Source organism: Schistocerca piceifrons, chromosome 1 (assembly GCF_021461385.2).
Source record: "Schistocerca piceifrons isolate TAMUIC-IGC-003096 chromosome 1, iqSchPice1.1, whole genome shotgun sequence".
Lineage (NCBI taxonomy): Eukaryota > Metazoa > Arthropoda > Insecta > Orthoptera > Acrididae > Schistocerca > Schistocerca piceifrons.
This window is the reverse complement of record NC_060138.1, coordinates 829,610,966-829,632,802: the sequence shown is the minus strand read 5'-3', so window position 1 is coordinate 829,632,802 and position 21,837 is coordinate 829,610,966. Positions and strand designations below refer to the sequence as shown.

Below are 21,837 nucleotides of genomic sequence, written 5' to 3'. Positions count from 1 at the left end.
CCGCTTTTCTTCTCCGCCCTTCCCCAATCCGAGCTTGTGCACTGTCACTAACGACCTCTTTGTCGACGGGACGTCCAGCATTAATCTCCTCTTATTCGTTCGGCTAACTGCTTTATTTTATTTCAAAATGTCGTAGGACCTCATGCCTTGACTTATTCGTGTTCGATTGAGTTATCCAGAGACTAAATAACGGATCTGTTTGTTGCAGAGATGGCAGCGCCGCTGGTTCGTGCTGTACGACGACGGGGAGCTCAGCTACTCTGTGGACGAGCACGTGAGTACCAGCAACCACTAGACACTAGCTACTGAACAGTCTTTGTGAAAGTAAAGCGTGAAAAATGAAGATTGTGAAGGCCCGTGGTGGATACTAGAAATTGCCATTGGCACACAGATAATATACAGTGTGCGCTTAAATTATCTTTCCAACATAAGACTTGAATACCTTCAAAATTACACTGATGAGACAAAACATTACGACCACCTGCGTAGCATATGAAGATGGTATCTGTTCTTTCGGATATGACCGAAAGAGCAGATACCATCTTCATATAGTTAAGGTTAACCGGCCATTGACCACCTCGTTCTGTGCTGGATGCACACGCATTGCCCGAACTCTTACGGGACTCCGTAAGATTTTCTGCCGCGAGTAATGAGCGTATTGGTTAGGGGCACTACGAATATAGTGTGTAGACATTAAGTTGGGAATGTGGGTCTCATGGGGAGCGTGCAAGGGATAAATCCCTGCAGCCGCACTATTCTCTGTGGCCTCGGTGGCTCAGATGGATAGAGCGTCTACCATGTAAGCAGGCGATCCCAGGTTCGAGTCCCGGTCGGGGCACACATTTTCAACTGTCCCCGTTGATGTATATCAACGCCTGTTGACATCTTAGGGTCTTGATTTAATTATTTCAACCTGCTTAATAGCTTGTTTGTCCATCTTTGGAACGAAATACATCTGTGATTCTGCGTATCAGGGATCCGACAGTTTCTTGGTAGGTTTGTGGAGGTATGTGGCATTAGATGTCTATGCGTAGGTCATGTAATTCACGTAAATAACGGGCCACTGATTTGCGTACGTGGTGATGGCGGATAGCCAATCAGATGAGTTCCGCAGGATTTACATCAGGCGAATTTGGTTGTTGAGACATCAACGTTAGCTCACAGTAACCTTCTCAGACCATTGTAGCACGGTTCTGGCTCCGGGAAACGGGCAAGTATGTTGCTAAAAGATCACATCGCCGTCGGGGAAGACATCAAGCATGAAGGGATGCATGTTGTCCGCAGACGGCGTGGTGTCTTCGATTACTACCATAGGTCTCATGCAGACGCAGGAGAATGTCTCCCATAGCATAAAACTGTTTCCACCAGCGCGCGCAGCACGTTTCGAGCCGCCGTTCACTCTGATGACGGCGGTAGTGGAGACGGCTATCGACCTACTATAGCAAAAATGTGAGTTATCCGAGGACCCGGTACGTTTCCATTGATCGACAGTCGAATCCCAATAGTCCCGTGACTGTTGCAATCGTAACAGACAGTGTCATTGGGTCATCTTGTGAACACATGGGGATGGTCTGATGTGGAGGCCCATGTTCAATAGTGTACGATAAACGGTGTGCTCCGAAACAATTGTGCGTGCTCCAGAATTGTTCTCTTTCGGAAAAGATGCCACAGATCAACATCTATCCTACATTACAGAGCTGACAAGCCTCCGAGCCCCACGTTCTATGAAGAGTCGTGGACGTCAAACCATTTAGCGCCTAGTGGTACTTTCACTGTCCTCCTACCTCTTTCCGTAAAAGCCCACGACAGTAGCACGTGTACATTTGACCAGCTTCGTCGTTTTCGAGATGTTCGTTCACAGGCCCTGCGTAATAATAATCTGCTCATTGTCAAAATCGCTTATCTCAGTGGATATCCCCATTTGTAGTCCTTATCTTCGCTAGGGTGATCCCCCCCTTCCGTGTCTGCTCCATTTACATACTTTTGTTATTGCATCAGTGCCCGCAATACACGGGGTGGCATCCAACGTCGCGATGGGCAGTGGTCATAACGTTTCGGGTGATGAGTATATACTAAATATTAACAAATGGTTTTCAACATGTCATAAGATGACTCACGAAGTTTTGCTTCCTCATTCATACACATAAATGTGAGCACCGTTTGTGGCATGGATAACGTTTAGTCGGAACTACACTCCTGGAAATTGAAATAAGAACACCGTGAATTCATTGTCCCAGGAAGGGGAAACTTTATTGACACATTCCTGGGGTCAGATACATCACATGATCACACTGACAGACCCACAGGCACATAGACACAGGCAACAGAGCATGCACAATGTCGGCACTAGTACAGTGTATATCCACCTTTCGCAGCAATGCAGGCTGCTATTCTCCCATGGACACGATCGTAGAGATGCTGGATGTAGTCCTGTGGAACGGCTTGCCATGCAATTTCCACCTGGCGCCTCAGTTGGACCAGCATTCGTGCTTGACGTGCAGACCGCGTGAGACGACGCTTCATCCAGTCCCAAACATGCTCAATGGGGGACAGATCCGGAGATCTTGTTGGCCAGGGTAGTTGACTTACACCTTCTAGAGCACGTTGGGTGGCACGGGATACATGCGGACGTGCATTGTCCTGTTGGAACAGCAAGTTCCCTTGCCGGTCTAGGAATGGTAGAACGATGGGTTCGATGAGGGTTTGGATGTACCGTGCACTATTCAGTGTCCCCTCGACGATCACCAGTGGTGTACGGCCAGTGTAGGAGATCGCTCCCCACACCATGATGCCGGGTGTTGGCCCTGTGTGCCTCCGTCGTATGCAGTCCTGATTGTGGCGCTCACCTGCACGGTGCCAAACACGCATACGACCATCATTGGCACCAAGGCAGAAGCGACTCTCATCGCTGAAGACGACACGTCTCCATTCGTCCCTCCATTCACGCCTGTCGCGACACCACTGGAGGCGGGCTGCACGATGTTGGGGCGTCAGCGGAAGACGGCCTAACGGTGTGCGGGACCGTAGCCCAGCTTCATGGAGACGGTTGCGAATGGTCCTCGCCGATATCCCAGGAGCAACAGTGTCCGTAATTTGCTGGGAAGTGGCGGTGCGGTCCCCTACGGCACTGCGTAGGATCCTACGGTCTTGGCGTGCATCCGTGCGTCGCTGCGGTCCGGTCCCAGGTCGACGGGCACGTGCACCTTCCGCCGACCACTGGCGACAACATCGATGTACCGTGGAGACCTCACGCCCCACGTGTTGAGCAATTCGGCGGTACGTCCACCCGGCCTCCCGCATGCCCACTATACGCCTTCGCTCAAAGTCCGTCAACTGCACATACGGTTCACGTCCACGCTGTCGCGGCATGCTACCAGTGTTAAAGACTGCGATGGAGCTCTGTATGCCACGGCAAACTGGCTGACACTGACGGCGGCGGTGCACAAATGCTGCGCAGCTAGCGCCATTCGACGGCCAACACCGCGGTTCCTGGTGTGTCCGCTGTGCCGTGCGTGTGATCATTGCTTGTACAGCCCTCTCGCAGTGTCCGGAGCAAGTATGGTGGGTCTGACACACCGGTGTCAATGTGTTCTTTTTTCCATTTCCAGGAGTGTACATGTCTCTCCACGTACGATTGAAGATCTCCAAAATGGCATGTTCAAAAGCATTGAAAATGTGTTATTAAAGTCCTGTAGGTCTCTAACCTTGGTTCAGTACACCAGATCCCTTACAAAACCCCACAGGAAGAAGTCTAGTGGTGTGAGATCAGGGGATCGTTGCGACCATCGAATTGGACCATCTCCTCCAAGCCGGAAACTATCCATCTATAAATTGACGGACATTTAGGGACCAGTGGGGCGGTGCCACATATTGCTGGAATACGATACCAGGTTTCAGGTGTTCCAGTTGTGGCACAGCAAAATCTTGTAACATGTCCAGATAAATGTCACCGTTGACTGCAGGCTTGAGGAAAAGAATGGACCCATGATGCGATTGTGTGTCAATCCGCACCAGGCATCGACTTTTGAACTGTCTCTTTCCATTTTACGTTTAACATGAGAATACTGTTAATCCCATATACAAACGTCATGACTATTCAGTTTGCGGATACATGAAACGTTGCCTCATCGGAGAATCAAATCTTTTCCGAAAACTCATTGTTTCCGTCAGTCTTGACCAACACTTCCATTGCAAACATATCGCGCTGAGATTTGTTCTTAGGTTTCAGTGCAGATGCACCTTATGGAGGTATGGTTGTAACCACGTATGCAAGACATTGTGCACTGTACCTGCAAGGTAAAAACAACTTCGACTTATCACTTGTTGTAAACCATTTGCTAACATGTACTGTAGTTTTGAAGTTTTTAAAGTCTTAAGTTGTAAAGATAATTTATGGACACCCAGTATTTCACACAATGAAAACTAATCAGATACAGCTGGTAAATAAATGTACTGTAGGTGCAAACAGTTCAGCTTGTGAACATCTTGCAATCTGATGCGCTGCAAGACCGTTTATAACTTACTACGTTCTCGAGTCCACTTAACGATAGTTTGGAAGGTAGTGCTCCCAGCGACAGATGATGTGTCTAGTGAAGTAATGACGTGTTTCGATGTTCCATTTTCAGTTCTAACGTCAAAAAATTTCCATGTAATTGTGCATGATTTTTTTTTCTGTCGGAATACAACGGTTATGAGCTTCTGCTTCAGACAAAACTTGATCTGCTGGAGACACACCTAAAACAGCCTTATCGAACAAGGTGATACAGTTGCTAGCATACCGGACGCGCATTCGATAGGACAGCAGTTCAAATCCGCGTCCGACCACAAAGATTCATTTTGTCCATGATTTCTCTGAATCGCTCCGACTGCAATGACCTCGTCGACGTGGCGTTAAGTGCAATTGTTCCTTCCTTTCCGGAAAATATTAGTTGTGGTTTCGAATTGCGTGTTAATATGCAGAAGAGTAAGATAATGTATGAGCCAACTTAGCGTAAGGGTAAGTTACTGACTGTTAAGACGTAATAGTTATGGAATCGCATTCATGAGAAGCGAGGTTGAGAGCCCTGTACGGTCATTAACATCGAAGTTTTCCGTAGATCCCTAAATCATGTAAGGAGACTGCTGAAAGGGTTTCTTTCGACATGCTACTCCGCGTTCCTGTCCAGTCGAAGTCTAATCCGAGCTGGGGTACAGTTCTTTAAAAACTGAATCTATCCAATGCAAAGAATTTCAAGCCTTAATGAAAGTGACTTTTGCAACTTACATTCTCTGTTTTACCTCGGTTATTTATGTTAACTACCTAGGGTTAAATTTTGAAGGGAAAAAAAGTAGAATGAGCACCTCAAATTCAGCAAGAAAGAATAAAAGTGGAATGCTTAGATTTATGACGAGTTTTCTTGTAAAGTGCAGCAGATGTTTTTAAGGAGATGACATATAAAACTGCAATGCGATCTATGCCAGACTAAAGCCCCAGTGTTTTAGAGCCCTTATGAAGTAGGCACTACGGCAGAAATCGAATGTACTGAGAGATACGCTGCGTGAATCGTAACAGATAAGGACACTGATTCTCAGCGAACTAACAGGCAGTGATTGGGAAAAGGAATTGACCCTCTAGCAAAACACTTGATAATTACAGTATACCTGTATGCACTAGAGAGCGGTAGTTACATGTTAAATGTTAGGAGATTAGTAACAATTATTTATTCTAGAAACAAGAGTGCGTTTGGACCACGGTTATAAAAATACATCATACAAGCTACTGTTACTCGCAAAAAAATACTAATTTCCCAATACCAGTAATAAAATCTGAGATTAGTTACGTGGGTTTTAAATCGTGATTACTAAAAAGCAAGTGGAACTGGCGGGCGGACTTAGACGAAAAAAAAAAGGTTCAAATGGCTCTAAGCACTATGGGACTTAACATCTGAGGTCATCAGTCCCCTAGACTTAGAACTGCTTAAACCTGACTAACCTAAGGACATCACACATATCCATGCCCGAGGCAGGATTCGAACCTCCGACAGTAGCAGCAGCGCGGTTCCAGACTGAAGCGCCTAGAACCGCTCGGCCACAACGGCCGGTGGACTTAGATGAGAGAGCTGTAGTGCATTTGCCGGTCGATGGCGAGGCTGCTATCTGCGAGGAAGACGCGCTGCAGACGACTGGTAGCGTGGTCGGGCGAGGGCACGGAGTCGGCGGGCGAGGCATCTTTGGCAGTGGCTGGAGCTGGACGTCCGAAGTTGGCGCCAGAGAGGGCGATTTTTGCTCGTTCTCCAGAACGCTCTTCCCTTTGATGCGGCTATACACTCGATTCGCCAGCCACTCAAATTATTGTTTAAATTTCTTGTTAATTATTTTGTGCCACCAATAATTCTCATGCAGCAAGAGCACATGTAAATTACTGTCGCACAGCTTTTCTTCGCCTGTCAAACAGCATGCTCTCAGCTAAGAATGGATGGCCTGTCCTATAGACTCGTCCATTTTTCACCTCCGACGCTGCACCTGCTAATCTCTCCTTTCCCTCCATCTTGACATTTTGTCCCTGGGTCAGCGATCGCTCCCACACTTCTCGTAGCAGAGGACCGCTAAAAAGGATATTTTTGTAGCAAGCATTCCCTCACCTGGCAAATTGCAAACGTCTTCTTATCTCCAATTATATAATGTGTTTGAGTGCACCCCCTCCCTCCCTGCCCCCCCCCCCCTCCCCCCACACACGTAAATTCATCAATGGCAGAAAAATGTCTCTAAAGCCATCAAGAACTTTTACCCTCCTGTCGTACAATTATGGTTGCCTGAATATCGGCAGGTGCCTCGCCTCTGGGAGGCCTGCCTCCGTAAGATGCGGTGTGGGCTGACAGTTTCCTCAGGTGGCCATCGTGTATTGACAACGTGACGTCTAAGGAATAAATTCAGAGAACCATATTAGACGTGTGCTATGGTAGCAGCAGAATTGGTGCATAGGTCATCTCGCGTAGAGATCATAACAAAAAAGGGCGATTGGAACATGTACGGAGATATCCAGACAGTCTTTCGTTGCTCTGCCTATATCTAGATATGCATTACGCAAGCCACCTTGTGGTGTCTTTTCCCATTCCAAATGATCGTTGGAAAGACCTCCACATTGGCTCTAACTACTTTGATCTTTTTTCATCTTGATCAATCCACGAGACGTACGTGGTCGGGAATAATATGTTGCTCGACTATGCCTGGGAAGCAGGCTCTCCGCAAACAAATAAAGTTGTGCAGCTAGCGGCCAATATTGGTGTCAAATATCCCACACTTACACTGTACCGGAGTCATCAGTTTCAGCAAAAAATTCTAGGAAACATGTTGTATGTTACGATGTTGAGTCTCTTTCCATGGTGAAGATTATTTTCTTACACATATTCTTTCCGAAAATTAAGTTTGTTCCCGTTGTCGGGGTACGTAATGCCTTACGGGAGAGAAAAATAAACTCACATTATTTCCTCCCGTTGACACAGTCACGCAACAAGCAAAAACGGCAGAAGCGCAGGTACAGGGCACAAGTCGAGGAAGCCACCGACTTCATTTTGTGCACACAGGAAAAGGTAGTTTCACGTACACTAGGCTTAGGCTTCCACATTTTTGTCTGAGACATTTTGTCCAAGAATTAAATTACAAATAGTTCCCATCCCCTTATTCTGACCAAGGCTTTTCGGGTGGTTTCCGTTGGTTCTAAGACAACTGCCGGAACTGAAAACCCCTCCCAAATGTTCCCAGTTGGGAGTTCCTCTGCCGCACTACCAGGTGACATGTCTTGATGCATCATGGATCGTTACTGGAACAGCTCCCTCTGACTGGAGAGTGAAAGCATATAAAAGTGCTTCCTCCTCAGTATGTGAAATATTTTTGTAGCACGTCGTCAAAAGGCCCAGTTGCATAGGCGAACTAGCACTCATTTTATATTCAAATTTTATTCTAATATATGAGTTTGAAATGTAACACGCGTTGCCTCAGTCGCCACTTCTAACTGCAAATACTGCTAATAATCCGATCCAGACCACTTTGTAAACTACCCCTCCTACTCATACGCTCCATTTTCCTTTGTTTCAGTTACTGTAGTTCCACTTGTCTTCTACATTTTACTTTTTATAATTGCAGTTGTTTCAGTTACCTGTTTACTGTCACTTGTAATATCCTTCTTGTTTGAAATAAAGTGTTACGGACGAGATTATCTTGTTCACTTACCCTCTTGGAACACTCCAGCGAAGCCTGCTGTATATTGTTCAACTTACACTCCTGGAAATTGAAATAAGAACACCGTGAATTCATTGTCCCAGGAAGGGGAAACTTTATTGACGCATTCCTGGGGTCAGATACATCACATGATCACACTGACAGAACCACAGGCACATAGACACAGGCAACAGAGCATGCACAATGTCGGCACTAGTACAGTGTATATCCACCTTTCGCAGCAATGCAGGCTGCTATTCTCCCATGGAGACGATCGTAGAGATGCTGGATGTAGTCCTGTGGAACGGGTTGCCATGCCATTTCCACCTGGCGCCTCAGTTGGACCAGCGTTCGTGCTGGACGTGCAGACCGCGTAAGACGACGCTTCATCCAGTCCCAAACATGCTCAATGGGGGACAGATCCGGAGATCTTGCTGGCCAGGGTAGTTGACTTACACCTTCTAGAGCACGTTGGGTGGCACGGGATACATGCGGACGTGCATTGTCCTGTTGGAACAGCAAGTTCCCTTGCCGGTCTAGGAATGGTAGAACGATGGGTTCGATGACGGTTTGGATGTACCGTGCACTATTCAGTGTCCCCTCGACGATCACCAGTGGTGTACGGCCAGTGTAGGAGATCGCTCCCCACACCATGATGCCGGGTGTTGGCCCTGTGTGCCTCGGTCGTATGCAGTCCTGATTGTGGCGCTCACCTGCTCGGCGCCAAACACGCATACGACCATCATTGGCACCAAGGCAGAAGCGACTCTCATCGCTAAAGACGACACGTCTCCATTCGTCCCTCCATTCACGCCTGTCGCGACACCACTGGAGGCGGGCTGCACGATGTTGGGGCGTGAGCGGAAGACGGCCTAACGGTGTGCGGGACCGTAGCCCAGCTTCATGGAGACGGTTGCGAATGGTCCTCGCCGATACCCCAGGAGCAACAGTGCCCCTAATTTGCTGGGAAGTGGCGGTGCGGTCCCCTACGGCACTGCGTAGGATCCTACGGTCTTGGCGTGCATCCGTGCGTCGCTGCGGTCCGGTCACAGGTCGACGGGCACGTGCACCTTCCGCCGACCACTGGCGACAACATCGATGTACTGTGGAGACCTCACGCCCCACGTGTTGAGCAATTCGGCGGTACGTCCACCCGGCCTCCCGCATGCCCACTATACGCCCTCGCTCAAAGTCCGTCAACTGCACATACGGTTCACGTCCACGCTGTCGCGGCATGCTACCAGTGTTAAAGACTGCGATGGAGCTCCGTATGCCACGGCAAACTGGCTGACACTGACGGCGGCGGTGCACAAATGCTGCGCAGCTAGCACCATTCGACGGCCAACACCGCGGTTCCTGGTGTGTCCGCTGTGCCGTGCGTGTGATCATTGCTTGTACAGCCCTCTCGCAGTGTCCGGAGCAAGTATGGTGGGTCTGACACACCGGTGTCAATGTGTTCTTTTTTCCATTTCCTGGAGTGTATTTTTAATTTCAGAAAAATTGTTGTAATTTTGTCATGCAGTGCATTATTTAATTTGTCACATACATTTTAAGGTAAATTGTTTTACGTCGTATTTTTACTGAAATTTTCCTCAAGTTTTGGACCTAAATCAAATTCAATAATTGTCTGCTTTGGAAACCAACTGAGATACTTTGTAAATGCACTGGTAGAAACCTTTGATCCCACAAAAATTTCACAACCACATCTGTTCATCTTTTTACTTTGGGATGACGTTGTTGTGTTCTTCAGCCCAGAGACTGGTTTGATGCAGCTCTCCATGCTACTCTATCCTGTGCAAGCTTCTTCATCTCCCAGTACTTACTGCAACCTACATCCTTCTTAATCTGTTTTGTGTATTCATCTCTTGGTCTCCCTCTACTATTTTTAACCTCCACGCTGCCCTCCAGTACTAAATTGGTGATCCCTTGATCCCTCAGAATATGTCCTACCAACCGATCCCTTCCTCTAGTCAAGTTGTGCCACAAGCTCCTCTTCGCCCCAATTCTATTCAATACCTCCTCATTAGTTATGTGATCTACCCATCTAATCTTCAGCATTCTTCTGTAGCACCACATTTCGAAAGCTTCTATTCTCTTCTTGTCTAAAGTATTTATCGTCCACATTTCGCTTCCATACATGGCTCTACCCCATACAAATACTTTCAGAAGCGACTTCCTGACACTTAAATCTATACTCGATGTTAACAAATTACTCTTTCTTCAGAAACGCTTTCCTTGCCATTGCCAGTCTACATTTTATATCCTCTCTACTTCGACCATCATGAGTTATTTTGCTCCCCAAATAGCAAAACTCATCTACTATTTTAAGCGTCTCATTTCCTAATCTAATTCCCACAGTATCACCCGATTTAATTCGATTACATTCCATTATCCTCGTTTTGCTTTTGCTGATGTTCATCTTATATCCTCTTTTCAAGACACTGTCCATTCCGTTCAACTGCTCTTCCAAGTCCTTTGCTGTCTCTGCCAGAATTACAATGTCATCGGCGAACCTCAAAGTTTTTATTTCTTCTCCGTGGATTTTAATTCCTACTCCAAATTTTTCTTTTGTTTCCTTTACTGCTTGCTCAATATACAGATTGAATAACATCGGGGATAGGCTACAACCCTGTCCCACTCCCTTCCCAACCACTGCTTCCCTTTCATGCCCCTCGACTCTTACAACTGCCATATGGTTTCTGTACAAATTGTAAATAGCCTTTCCCTCCCTGTATTTACCCCTGCCACTTTCAGAACTTGAAAGAGAGTATTCCAATCAACATTGTCAAAAGCTTTCTCTCTGGGATGACGTAACAGCCGAAAACTGGAATGTAAAACAATAAATATTGTAGTGTGCTACACCATTTTCGTGTGGTTTTTTCAGTCATAATTTGCAGATTTTTCTTGCAGAAGTGATTTATCGCAATTCCACCCAAAAACACAAAAAAATATCTCACGTTTAGCCAAGTGTAGCGCTATGTGGCTTGTGGCATGACACGTCCGAAATTGACCAACTCATTTACATAAAGACAATTTTAGAACCTGGCCCCTCTTCCGACACAAATTTCTGCGGATACCCATCCTAACAGCGTATCATATGCTGGTTTACCGTTGGCGCCGTAGATGAACAATACGGAAGCAACAGGCACGTCCGGGCCTTCGTGTCGTTAATAAATTTAAGCGCTGCCGGGCGAAGGGGGGTGGGTAGTTCATGGGGGCGAATCACGAACGGCATAATGGGGGGTCGTAAATTAGATGCACACTGGCGGTGAGCGCGTCATGGATCCGCTAGTCCCTGGGCCGTTACTGGCCGTGTAAGAGTCCTCGAGAGCCAGACAGCCTGCGGCGGACTCCGTGCGCCGCCGAGAAAGCGATCTGATACAGGCTGGGGCGTTCCTTTTCACCTGAAACGACCGCGCCAACGTACTTCAGCTTTCTTCCTCTGGCTAATGAGGCAACATCCGCGCCGAAAACTTCATTCCTATGGATCGTCCGCTACAGGAATCGCGCCTTTCGCCTCACTCGGTAGAGGCCCGAAACCGCAGCTTGTCCTGTGGTCGCTCTGTTCACTGCTAAACAAGAGAAGGCGCTCCTATTTGTCAGCAGCAGCGGGGGAAAAAAGTCACCATTGTCCTCCTCCAAGAAAGTGCGGCGCTGCTGAAACGGGTACACTGTTCTGTGGTGAACAGACAACCAGTCGACCAAGCAGTAACGAAGTTTTCTTCTACTGTTCTTGTTGCGTTTGAATCACCATTGTCATTACATTGTTCTCAATAAATTTCACATTGGCTTCACAAGTGTTAAGACATCTCCGACCGGATGGCACCGGTGGTCTCCAATAGTACTCTGTTTTTTGCTAAGGACATTCCAGTATACACATTGACCTTCGCTGAAGACGCGTTGTTCCAGATCGTCCACTCACTGGCGATTGGACAGCAGGTAGTCTGTTCGAAGTGTTGAATGTGAGATAGTGGTGCCCATAGAATAATCAATAAGTAAGGATATTCGCCACTGGCAACTCATGACCAAATGGATATATAACTAAGCGGCACCACATTATAGGATTCACAGGTTCATAGGGTGAAAGGCATTCGCTTTTGGGGAGCTGGCCAAATGTCTGGCAATAAGATGACATTTTCTGTTTTAACTTTCAGACGGCTGTCGTTCCCGTTCAACAGAAAGACTGCCACAAAGAATGATGCATACGTGTCAGTTTATGTAGCCTCTTCTGATGTCTACGGTATTGAAATGGGCAAAAAAGTCTTTCTCTGAAAGTAATACAGACCTGGTTGAAGCATCAAAATTTCAGTGTTAGCTCCTGTTGTTAATCTTTTTCAGTCGATTCTCATCCTCTCCATTGTCCGTAACAGATTTTCTCGGACTTCGCTTACTTCATAGTACCGACATACACTGAGCTTAAGCGGTTGAACCCCACGATAAAGGCAACCCCTATGCGATTTTTGCATGTCCCCTCCAATTGTTAAACGTGCCTGTGTGTGGCCGAGTGGTTCTAGGCGCTTCAGTCTGGAACCGAGCTGCTGCTACGGTCGCAGGTCCGAATCCTGCCTCGGGCATGGATGTGTGTGATGTCCTTAGGTTAGTAGGTTTAAGTAGTTCTAAGTTCTAGGGGACTGATGACCTCAGCTGTTAAGTCCCATAGTGCTCAGAACCGTTTGAACCATTTTCGTACCTGTGTGCCCGAAATACCAAGATGATGGAAGATCTTTTTGATGTCGTCGATGGCGCCTATTGTACGTTAAGAGTGATTCTGTCAGGCGTCAGTTCCGAATGGAGTGGGTCATACGGTGATAAATTACGTGAACGAAAAAAAACACTCTTCTTTGATATTATGCTAAAAATTCTCAAAGTTTCAACAAATTTCAAGGGTTATTCTTAACAAAAGAATATGATTCAGGGAAGAAGCATATCCTACGGGCTTACAGTTTTACCGTTTGCTGCTGGCTGCTTCGAGTGAGGGGTGTGTGTGTGTGTGTGTGTGTGTGTGTGTGTAGAGAGAGAGAGAGAGAGAGAGAGAGAGAGAGAGAGAGAGAGAGAGAGAGAGAGAGACTTTTGGAGAGGCGCGCGTTATTTTATGGCAGCATCTTTGTTGAACAAGGGTTGAGACTTTCAAAGTAGAGTGTACAGTGGCACCATTGACTTAGATCTGGTGCCTTTAGAACAGGATCTGTTCAGCGAAACAAACTGAGAGCAGTTTATTACAATGGGGATGAACCGTATTTCCGTGGAAGCTAGTGTAATTTTGGTGTGGCTTTTTGACACACATCTTTGAATCGACATCCTAAAACTTTTTCTTCTGCGTGTTTTGCGACGACGTTGCAAAAAGAGCCAGTTTAAAAACGGTTATTAGCTGTATATATTTCCAGTCCAGTGACTGTATCTAGGAATTTATCTGAATGCCAGAGGGTTGCTACAGAGCAGTGACTAATTATGACTTTTTAACCTTAGCGACACATTTAAAGCTATATGACGTATACAGCAGGGTAGAGGACTCATCTGTGTCCACCAGTTAACAGGAGTATGGCGGGGATGGAGGAGCTGGATTAGGTGGGCGGTAACTGGTGCAGATGTTGTCGTGCAAGTGACATTAATTCCCCTTCAACTAAGGTTGTGAAATAATTTATCCCTCGCAAGGCAATGCGGCTTTTTTTCCCTACTTGCAGGAGAGATTCTTGCCGTGTTGTTTTACTGATAATCACCATATCTTGCAAGGAATAAGGTAGCTTCTCCCTACCGCCGTTACTGGCCCCAATAATAAGATACATTTGTCATTGAAAAAACAGAGTACAGTTCCAGCAAAATACACTGCTGCAGAAAGTCGCCCCAGAAGTCACTTCAAGAAGGGCCACACCGGAATGAAAATGATGTTGTATTACGCGATAGAGAAAATGACGGTAAAAATGGAAATGAACGTATGGCGTCAGTGGCCGGGAGTTCCCAGACGGGAAGTTCGGCCGCCAAGTGCAGGGCTTATTGAGGGTGACGCCACATTGGGCGACCTGCGCGTCGACAATGGGGACGAAATGATGATGACAGCACAACACCCAGTGCCTGAGGGGAGAAAACATCCCGCCCCAGCCGAGAATCGAACCCGGATCCTCGTGCGTGGCAGTCCAACGCGCTGACATTTTCTATTTTTTTTTTCTTTTTGTGATTTAGTTCGATGCGTTTGGTCTAGGCGGGCATCACTAGACATCCGTTCAAGCTGATCGTTGATTCCTTTACTCAGTTTTTATTATTATTACAAAGGGCAAGCAGCCCTCTGACCGAACACGCTGAGCTACCGTGCCGGCTTCAGCAAATGGGGCGGAGACAATGACTGTACTACTTAACTTACGGAAGGTACTCATATGTCGGTGCACCGGCAGCGGTGGAGAGACGGGCCGCAAACTGTCACGTAACTCAAGGACTGCGAAAAACTGAGAGAGAACAACTCTTGTTTGAATTTTTCCGTTGTGTTAGGTCCCTATCACGTGGCTCAGAGACCAACAACACAAGCAGGGGTGACTTGCAAGAACCGCACCCGACTCACCTCTTGCCAAGCTAACGGCGAACATCCTCTGAGTCTACAGTTCGTAAAATGTGACCAAGTAAGGCTGAAGGCTATCGGGACTGTACAGTATTTCTCGGCCAAACTTGGCGTCCTTTCCACTGCCCTAAGGTATATGAGACAGATTTCCCGCCTTTGTTTGCAGCACTACGTTTTACTCCGATAAATGCGTTGAAGGTATCAGTGGTGTACAGTTTACTGATGTGGCCAGTTGCTGTGGCGATTTCATTTACGCCTACATACATACTCCGCAATCCACCATACGGTGCGTGGCGGAGGGTACCTCGTACCACAACTAGCGTCTTCTCTTCCTGTTGCACTCCCAAACAGAACGAGGGAAAAATGACTGCCTATATGCCTCTGTACAAGCCCTAATCTCTCTTACCTTATCTTTGCGGTCTTTCCGCGAAATATAAGTTGCGGTAGTAAAATTGTACTCCAGTCAGCCTCAAATGCTGGTTCTCTAAATTTCCTCAATAGCGATTCACGAAAAGAACGCCTCCTTTCCTCCAGAGACTCCCACCCGAGTTCCTGAGGCATTTCCGTAACACTCGCGTGATGATCAAACCTACCAGTAACAAATCTAGCAGCCCGCCTCTGAATTGCTTCTATGTCCTCCCTCAATCCGACCTGATAGGAATCCCAAACGCTCGAGCAGTACTCAAGATTAGATCGTACTAGAGTTTTATAAGCGATCTCCTTTACAGATGAACCACATCTTCCCAAAATTCTACCAATGAACCGAAGACGACTATCCGCTTTCTCCACAACTGCCATTACATGCTTGTCCCACTTCATATCGCTCTGCAACGTAACGCACAAATATTTATTCGACGTGACTGTGTCAAGCGCTACACTACTAATGGAGTATTCAAGCATTACGGGGTTCTTTTTCCTAGTCATCTGCAAAATTTACATTTATCTATATTTAGAGTTAGCTGCCATTCTTTACACCAATCACAAATCCTGTCCAAATCAATTAATGTAATTGGCATTAGTTTTGATATTTAGGCTGTAGCCTTTCTAAGAGAGGGCTGTAGCTGCTATTTGGCACCCGTGCCTTGGCGACTTGTCCCAGCCAATACGTTGTCATGTGTGACACGAATGCCTGTCAGCCCTTCGGCCCTCTTTTGACGGGTGCCCCGCTGCGAACGGCGTAGCGTAGTTGCTCCTGGGCGCTGGAAGCCCCTTGCCAGGAGAGAAGCCCGCGCTGGCACTGCAAGCCCGCCAAGTGCCGCCTCGGGCTCCCCACTCGCTGCGAGTGGTCGCCGCCGCCGTCGTTTCTCTAAGAGGCTTAATGTCACCGACCGCTGAGGGTTCTCGGGACGCTCCGACAGGCCCACCGCTGTAGACTACGCACTGTGCAGTGGATATTGAGAGGAGAATAGTCGCCGTCACCACGCCAGTGGCCAAGCGCGGATTAGGACTACTGTGACACTTTCAAACAGTTTCGCGAGATACGACGCATTGCATTGTTGGGCGCAAAAGACCTGTGTATCATGGAGTCTGCAGCACCTTCGTACAGGAAAGAACCTTTATTTTTATCCCAAGAGGAACCATTTTGTGATTTCAACATCCTTAATTCATACAAGTACCTGATACGTATGCGTATGAAATGGAATGATGACATTCGCTCAGTCGTAGATGAACCGAGTGACAGACTCCCGTTCATTGACAGAATGCTGGGAAAATGCATTCAGTCTACAAAGGAGACTGCTATCAAAACATTTGTGCATCTTATATTACAAAATTTCTCGAGTGTCTGGGATCCATACCAGATAAGACTAACAGAGATATTAAAGCTATTCAAAGAGATGCAGCACGAATGGTCACACGTATGTTTGATTCGCGATAGAGAGTAGAAGGAAAAAGAATTACTGAATTGGAAGACAATTGTAGGTACACGCCAGCTCCTATGAGAGTCTTCCTAGGAAGTTTCATGAACTAGTTTAAGGTGAATAATTTAGAAAAATGGCAGAGATGCCCATACGCAGTTGGGATGAGAAGAAACCCTAGCATATGGTACAGTGGACAGTACACTCTGTACCGACCTCACAGCATTTTGCAGAGTAAGTAGATAGATATAGATGAGGGGTTCCCAAACATTTACTCTGACGCAGCACTTTGAAAATCCTGGCCCTTTGACAGAACACCTTATTTTGAAGATTAACAAAATTCTAAATAAAAAAAAAGAGAACTTGTTTTACTCAGGGATTATTTCAATTTTAAATAATAACAAGTAACACAACAAGCATAAGAAATTGTAAAAAGTTATTAATATCAGCAATACGCCGAACAAAAACGTTTTAAAATGGCTCTGAGCACTATGCGACTTAACTTCTGAGGTCATCAGTCGCCTAGAATTTAGAACTAATTAAACCTAACTAACCTAAGGACATCACACACATCCATGCCCGAGGCAGGATTCGAACCTGCGACCGTAGCGGTCACGCGGTTCCAGACTGAAGCGCCTTTAACCGCACGGCCACACCGGCCGGCCAAAAACGTTTTATTAATAGCTTTTCGCGGAGCACTTAATCATTTCTCACAGAACACTAATGTAACGCGGAACACAGTTTTGGAAACTCTGATTTTGATCACATAGTGTTTCACACGCTTTGATCACTTCTAGAGACGTGACCACTGGTATAGCACATCGGATTGAGGGCGGTGTGGGATTAACGGCAGTGAAAGTGGTACAAGTGTAGATCTAAAGCTGCCAGTGTGTGGTGAAGGATATGCTGTGCCGCAGTACACTCCGTCACACTGCCTGTTTCCTTGATGGATCCCACGCGGAAAGAGCGCTTGTGTCTACTCTTCATAATCTGCCCTCGTTTATCTAATTCTGCTGCTGCCATGGTCTTCTTTTCCGACAGTTGTGTGTTTAGGTGATTGCATTGTGACTTCCTGCCATCTCTACGGCGGTGTAACTTAGGTTGCAGAGAGGGGAGGGAGGGCGAACAAGGGGGGTGACGGTGAAAAACGTTACTTTTTTTATATATGCAACCAATAAACTATGGAATCACCAGACGTAGTTCTAAGTTTTGCGTAGTATTTATTGTTCATTCACATCATTAGTGATATTAACGTTACACGAATAATATGCTGCATATACTATACAAGTATTATTAAACTAGTACAACGTACGTCAGCAGAAATTGACATTTTATCTTAATTAAACACGCGACGAAGACACACTTCTGCCCTACCCGGGTGGCCAACCAGGAAGCGTTCTTTGCACGCACTGACACTACTCACCCGTTCGTTCCTCACATTGTGTAGTAAAAATGCTGTATGTTACCTGCTAGGTTCAACTATTTCAGTATTTCAGCCACTCTATTAATATATGTGAGCAAGTGACTACCGAATCCTCACAGTTTGTTTGTCTTCTCTAAAGACAGGTTTTCGTAGCTTGTTGCTTCGTATCAACAACAGTGTAACTCTGAGAAGAACAAGCTATTATGGACAACATTTTAATGTAGAGGTCTTAATAAGCTACTGTTTATGAGCAACACTTTCATTGCATTATGTCAAAACCAACCATCGTGTGTCAGCACTACGTATATTCTCGTTTTTATTCATTTCCGCGGAGCGCTAGTGAAAACAATATGCAACGAGAAATATATTTTTAGATGTCCACCGATGTTCTTTTTTGCGTACATATTTCACTGGCTGTTTAGAGTTCTATGTCAGGTGTTACGAATACTCTCCTTCTTACTGCCTTGTCGTTAACCAGGTGAAACTTTGCGTTGCATATATCACATCAGGAAACCTCAGAAATCACAGTATTAAAAACAGTTACTAATTACAGCTTTATCAGCAAACGTACACATTAACAAATTTCAAGTAACGCTCTTCAAGGCCTAGTACTATATCATCAGGAACACATCTACTTGCATTCTCCAAATAACTTAAACGAATACCGAAATTGTTCCACTGAAATGATTAGGGCCAAAAATTATCCGTTGCCATGATCAACTTTAGCTTGAGTTCCGTCGCTAATTACACCATCGTTCATGGGGCGTTAAATATTAACCTACCTTCCTTCGTGCAGTTGTAATTCGCAGTTTTTGTGAACGATGTTATTGTTGCCTCTTGACAGTACTATTGACCAATAGCAGGGGAATGATCACAGTCACATTACTAGAGCCATGACTTCGCAGTACTGTTCAACAAAGTTGCATGCATGATCATCAAACTACGTGAAGAGTTAACTACACAACCATCTTTCAGTCGGTCATGCACTGCTGTATTCCTTCCTGCGTGTCTTGAGAGCATAGTCTTCCAATTAGTTCTCGCCTCCTACCTCAGTCACAGGCAGACGTAGACTGGTCGTGGGCGGCTCAATGGCCGAACGACTGTCAAGATAGCTTGTTTAACACACAGTGCGTTTGACCGTGAAATACCACTTACCTAGGCTGCCTGTACATAGCTACACTCAGCTGCGCAGTTCAGAGTAACAAAGATATCGTACATTCAGTAAATAGGTGTGAGCACCACTTCTCTTGTTAATTCTGTTCTCTTACGTTGAGCCATTTGTAGGTATCATTTAATGTCACCATTTATTTGCAGCGAGAATAACCTATCGGGAGGAGCAAAGAAAGGAAAAAGTGTGAACGTAACAGTCATCAGGGTTGAGACCTAGCCAAGTTGGGAAAAAATGTAGGAAGGAAGCATATCGCTTGCGAAAGGAATCATCGCAGTACCTGGCTGACATAGCTCAGAAAAGCCACGAAAATCTAAAACAGTATGACTGGGTGGGGATTTAAACCCTCAGTCTTCTCGAATACGAAGCTAGGCTGTTATCGGCTACCCCACCTCGCTTAATAAAAGTAAACGTTTCTTGGTGTTGTCAGTATGGTGTTCCGTTTTTGATAACGGCTGATTTACACTTCCTTGGTTTAGATGACATCTCGCATTATAGTTCTGATGCTGTAATACCGATTCTTTAAATTTGTAAGCGTTAATACCACTCACGGGATTAGCTCTTAGATCTGTTTCGACTAGGCGACTGCTGCCTACAAGGCAGTGCGAGGAGCGATCTGCGATCGTGGGACACGTGATTAGCATGTCGCCAATCCCTTCTGCCGCTACTGCCAGTAGAGAAAACCTGTTAGTGCCTATGCTTCTTTATTGAGTCAGTTCCTAATCTGGCGTAACTAGGCTGAGTGGACCCAGTTCTAGATGTGTCTACCTCTAAGGGGATACCGGGAGTCGATCTCGGGTCCTTCCCCAACGATGGCTCTTTAATTTAAATTTGTAATTTAGTAATAAAAAATACGTAATAACTAATAATAACAATTAGTACGTCTGACATTAATAATTAATACATAACATTTCATTCGTTGTTCAGAGAGCTGTAGTCATCCATGACTGTATTATTTTTGTAAAAGTAAAAAAGAATTTGCCTTCAACAAGTGGGATTTTTTTATTTTAAAAGCACGACGCGTTTCTACCCCTGAGGGCTCGTCTTTTAGACTTCAGGTGTCAATTTACCTTATTATTCAGAGACATGATACCACTGGTCATACATATGCATATTACCGTCAGTGTAATGCGTTATAATGTAGTTACAATTTTCACAAAAATAAGAGAAAGGAAAGAACTCCTGTATTAGAATGGTGTATTCTAAATCAGCCATGTCATACCACCCCTCTGTCCCTATCGTCGCTGAGAAAATTCGTTAAGGAAGACTTACAAAAATATGTTTCGTAGAGACATCGTTGTATTCATTTTCTGAATTACGTGTTGGTGTGCATGGCACATTAGGGGGACGTGCGAGGTAAAAACTAATACAGTGACTCAGTTCAACATCTGTTTCACAACACGTTAACACAACTGAATTATCTTCAAAACGGCATGACTTGTCCTAGTCATTAAGCAAAAGAGCTGTAAAGTAGTCTGACGTTACGCCACGTAACGCCTCCAAAAACCACAATCAAACTGGCCATTACAACCGATTCCGAACAGCCTAAAATTGAACTGAGAAGTCTTTATCCCCAGTTTGAGGCGCTGCTATGCCAGGGGGTTGCAGAATTTGCAATTCTATTTCTGCCTGTTGAACCTCGTTGGGTATTTCAGCCAGACGCACTATAATCATGTTCATGTTGTACTGGCGAGAGATTTGGCGGGTGTCCAATGACTTGTTGGCTAAATCTTTGCGCCATGGTGTTTGATCTGCCCATCTCTGTACAGTAAATCTAAGAGAAAGCGACGGAAAAGAAGTTTGGTGACTTTATTTCGGCACTGTCCTGTAAAGATTCGCATTCATCTTCGTTGTGCAACGGTGACGAAACCGCTACTGAGCAAAGTTCAAAGGCGTAATTTAATAGTGGCTGAAAGTACTTTGTTTCCATTGACGCTTGGCAACGTAATACCACAATATGCTCAGTAGGCGGTTTAGTAGAATCATAGCCAATTATTTAAAAACCGATTCCTGCGATGAATACAAATTCAATACTCCATATCCCAACGGATGGATAAAGGCGGGACTCGGGCGCCCCCTCTCTTCTCCCCTTTTTGTGGACGACTATGATCAACACACTTTTTGTTTCACCTTATATAAGGTTCCTAAAAAGTGACACAAACCTACGGAAGAATGTTTATTTTTTGGGAGGCAAGTATGATCCTGGTACATCTTCATTACAGTCTTGTATTGTCAGATTCTACAGGCACTATCTTATATTCTTCCACTTAGTGTTCCCTTCGTATTACATTGTCTTAAGGTTCATTTCCCTTGTACAGCCTTCTGTGCAGGGTGCTCAGAAACAGTCTGAAAAGCTTGTAAGAGTCTTACAGGGCAGGTTATGTTGAGAAATAATTCTTAAGAAAAAAAATTCGATACGGTACGCCGTTTCCGAGTTAATTAGCATTGATGTTAGCCGATCGGGCCGTTGCACGGACAAATTCAAGTGGCGCGCCAGAGATTGTGTCGCCAGATATATTCTTCTCTTTGGTTTCGTATAACCGAACAAGAGAGTGATAGGAAAATTGGACATCAGACGGTAGTAAGAATCAAACGTGAGCAAAAGGCTGAGCATTCTTGTACGCTATCATATACGCTACGATAAATA

General features: G+C 45.6%; 1 protein-coding gene across 2 annotated transcripts in view; it reads left to right on the top strand.

The window, feature by feature from the left end:
* Positions 1–21,837, top strand: part of LOC124714599 (protein outspread) — a 758,909-nt gene that overhangs the window by 587,127 nt on the left and 149,945 nt on the right. For both annotated transcript variants that reach the window (XM_047243036.1, XM_047243037.1), the window contains exon 3: positions 209–274. In XM_047243036.1, the coding sequence (XP_047098992.1) occupies positions 209–274 (66 nt within the window). The remainder of the gene's footprint in view (positions 1–208; positions 275–21,837) is intronic.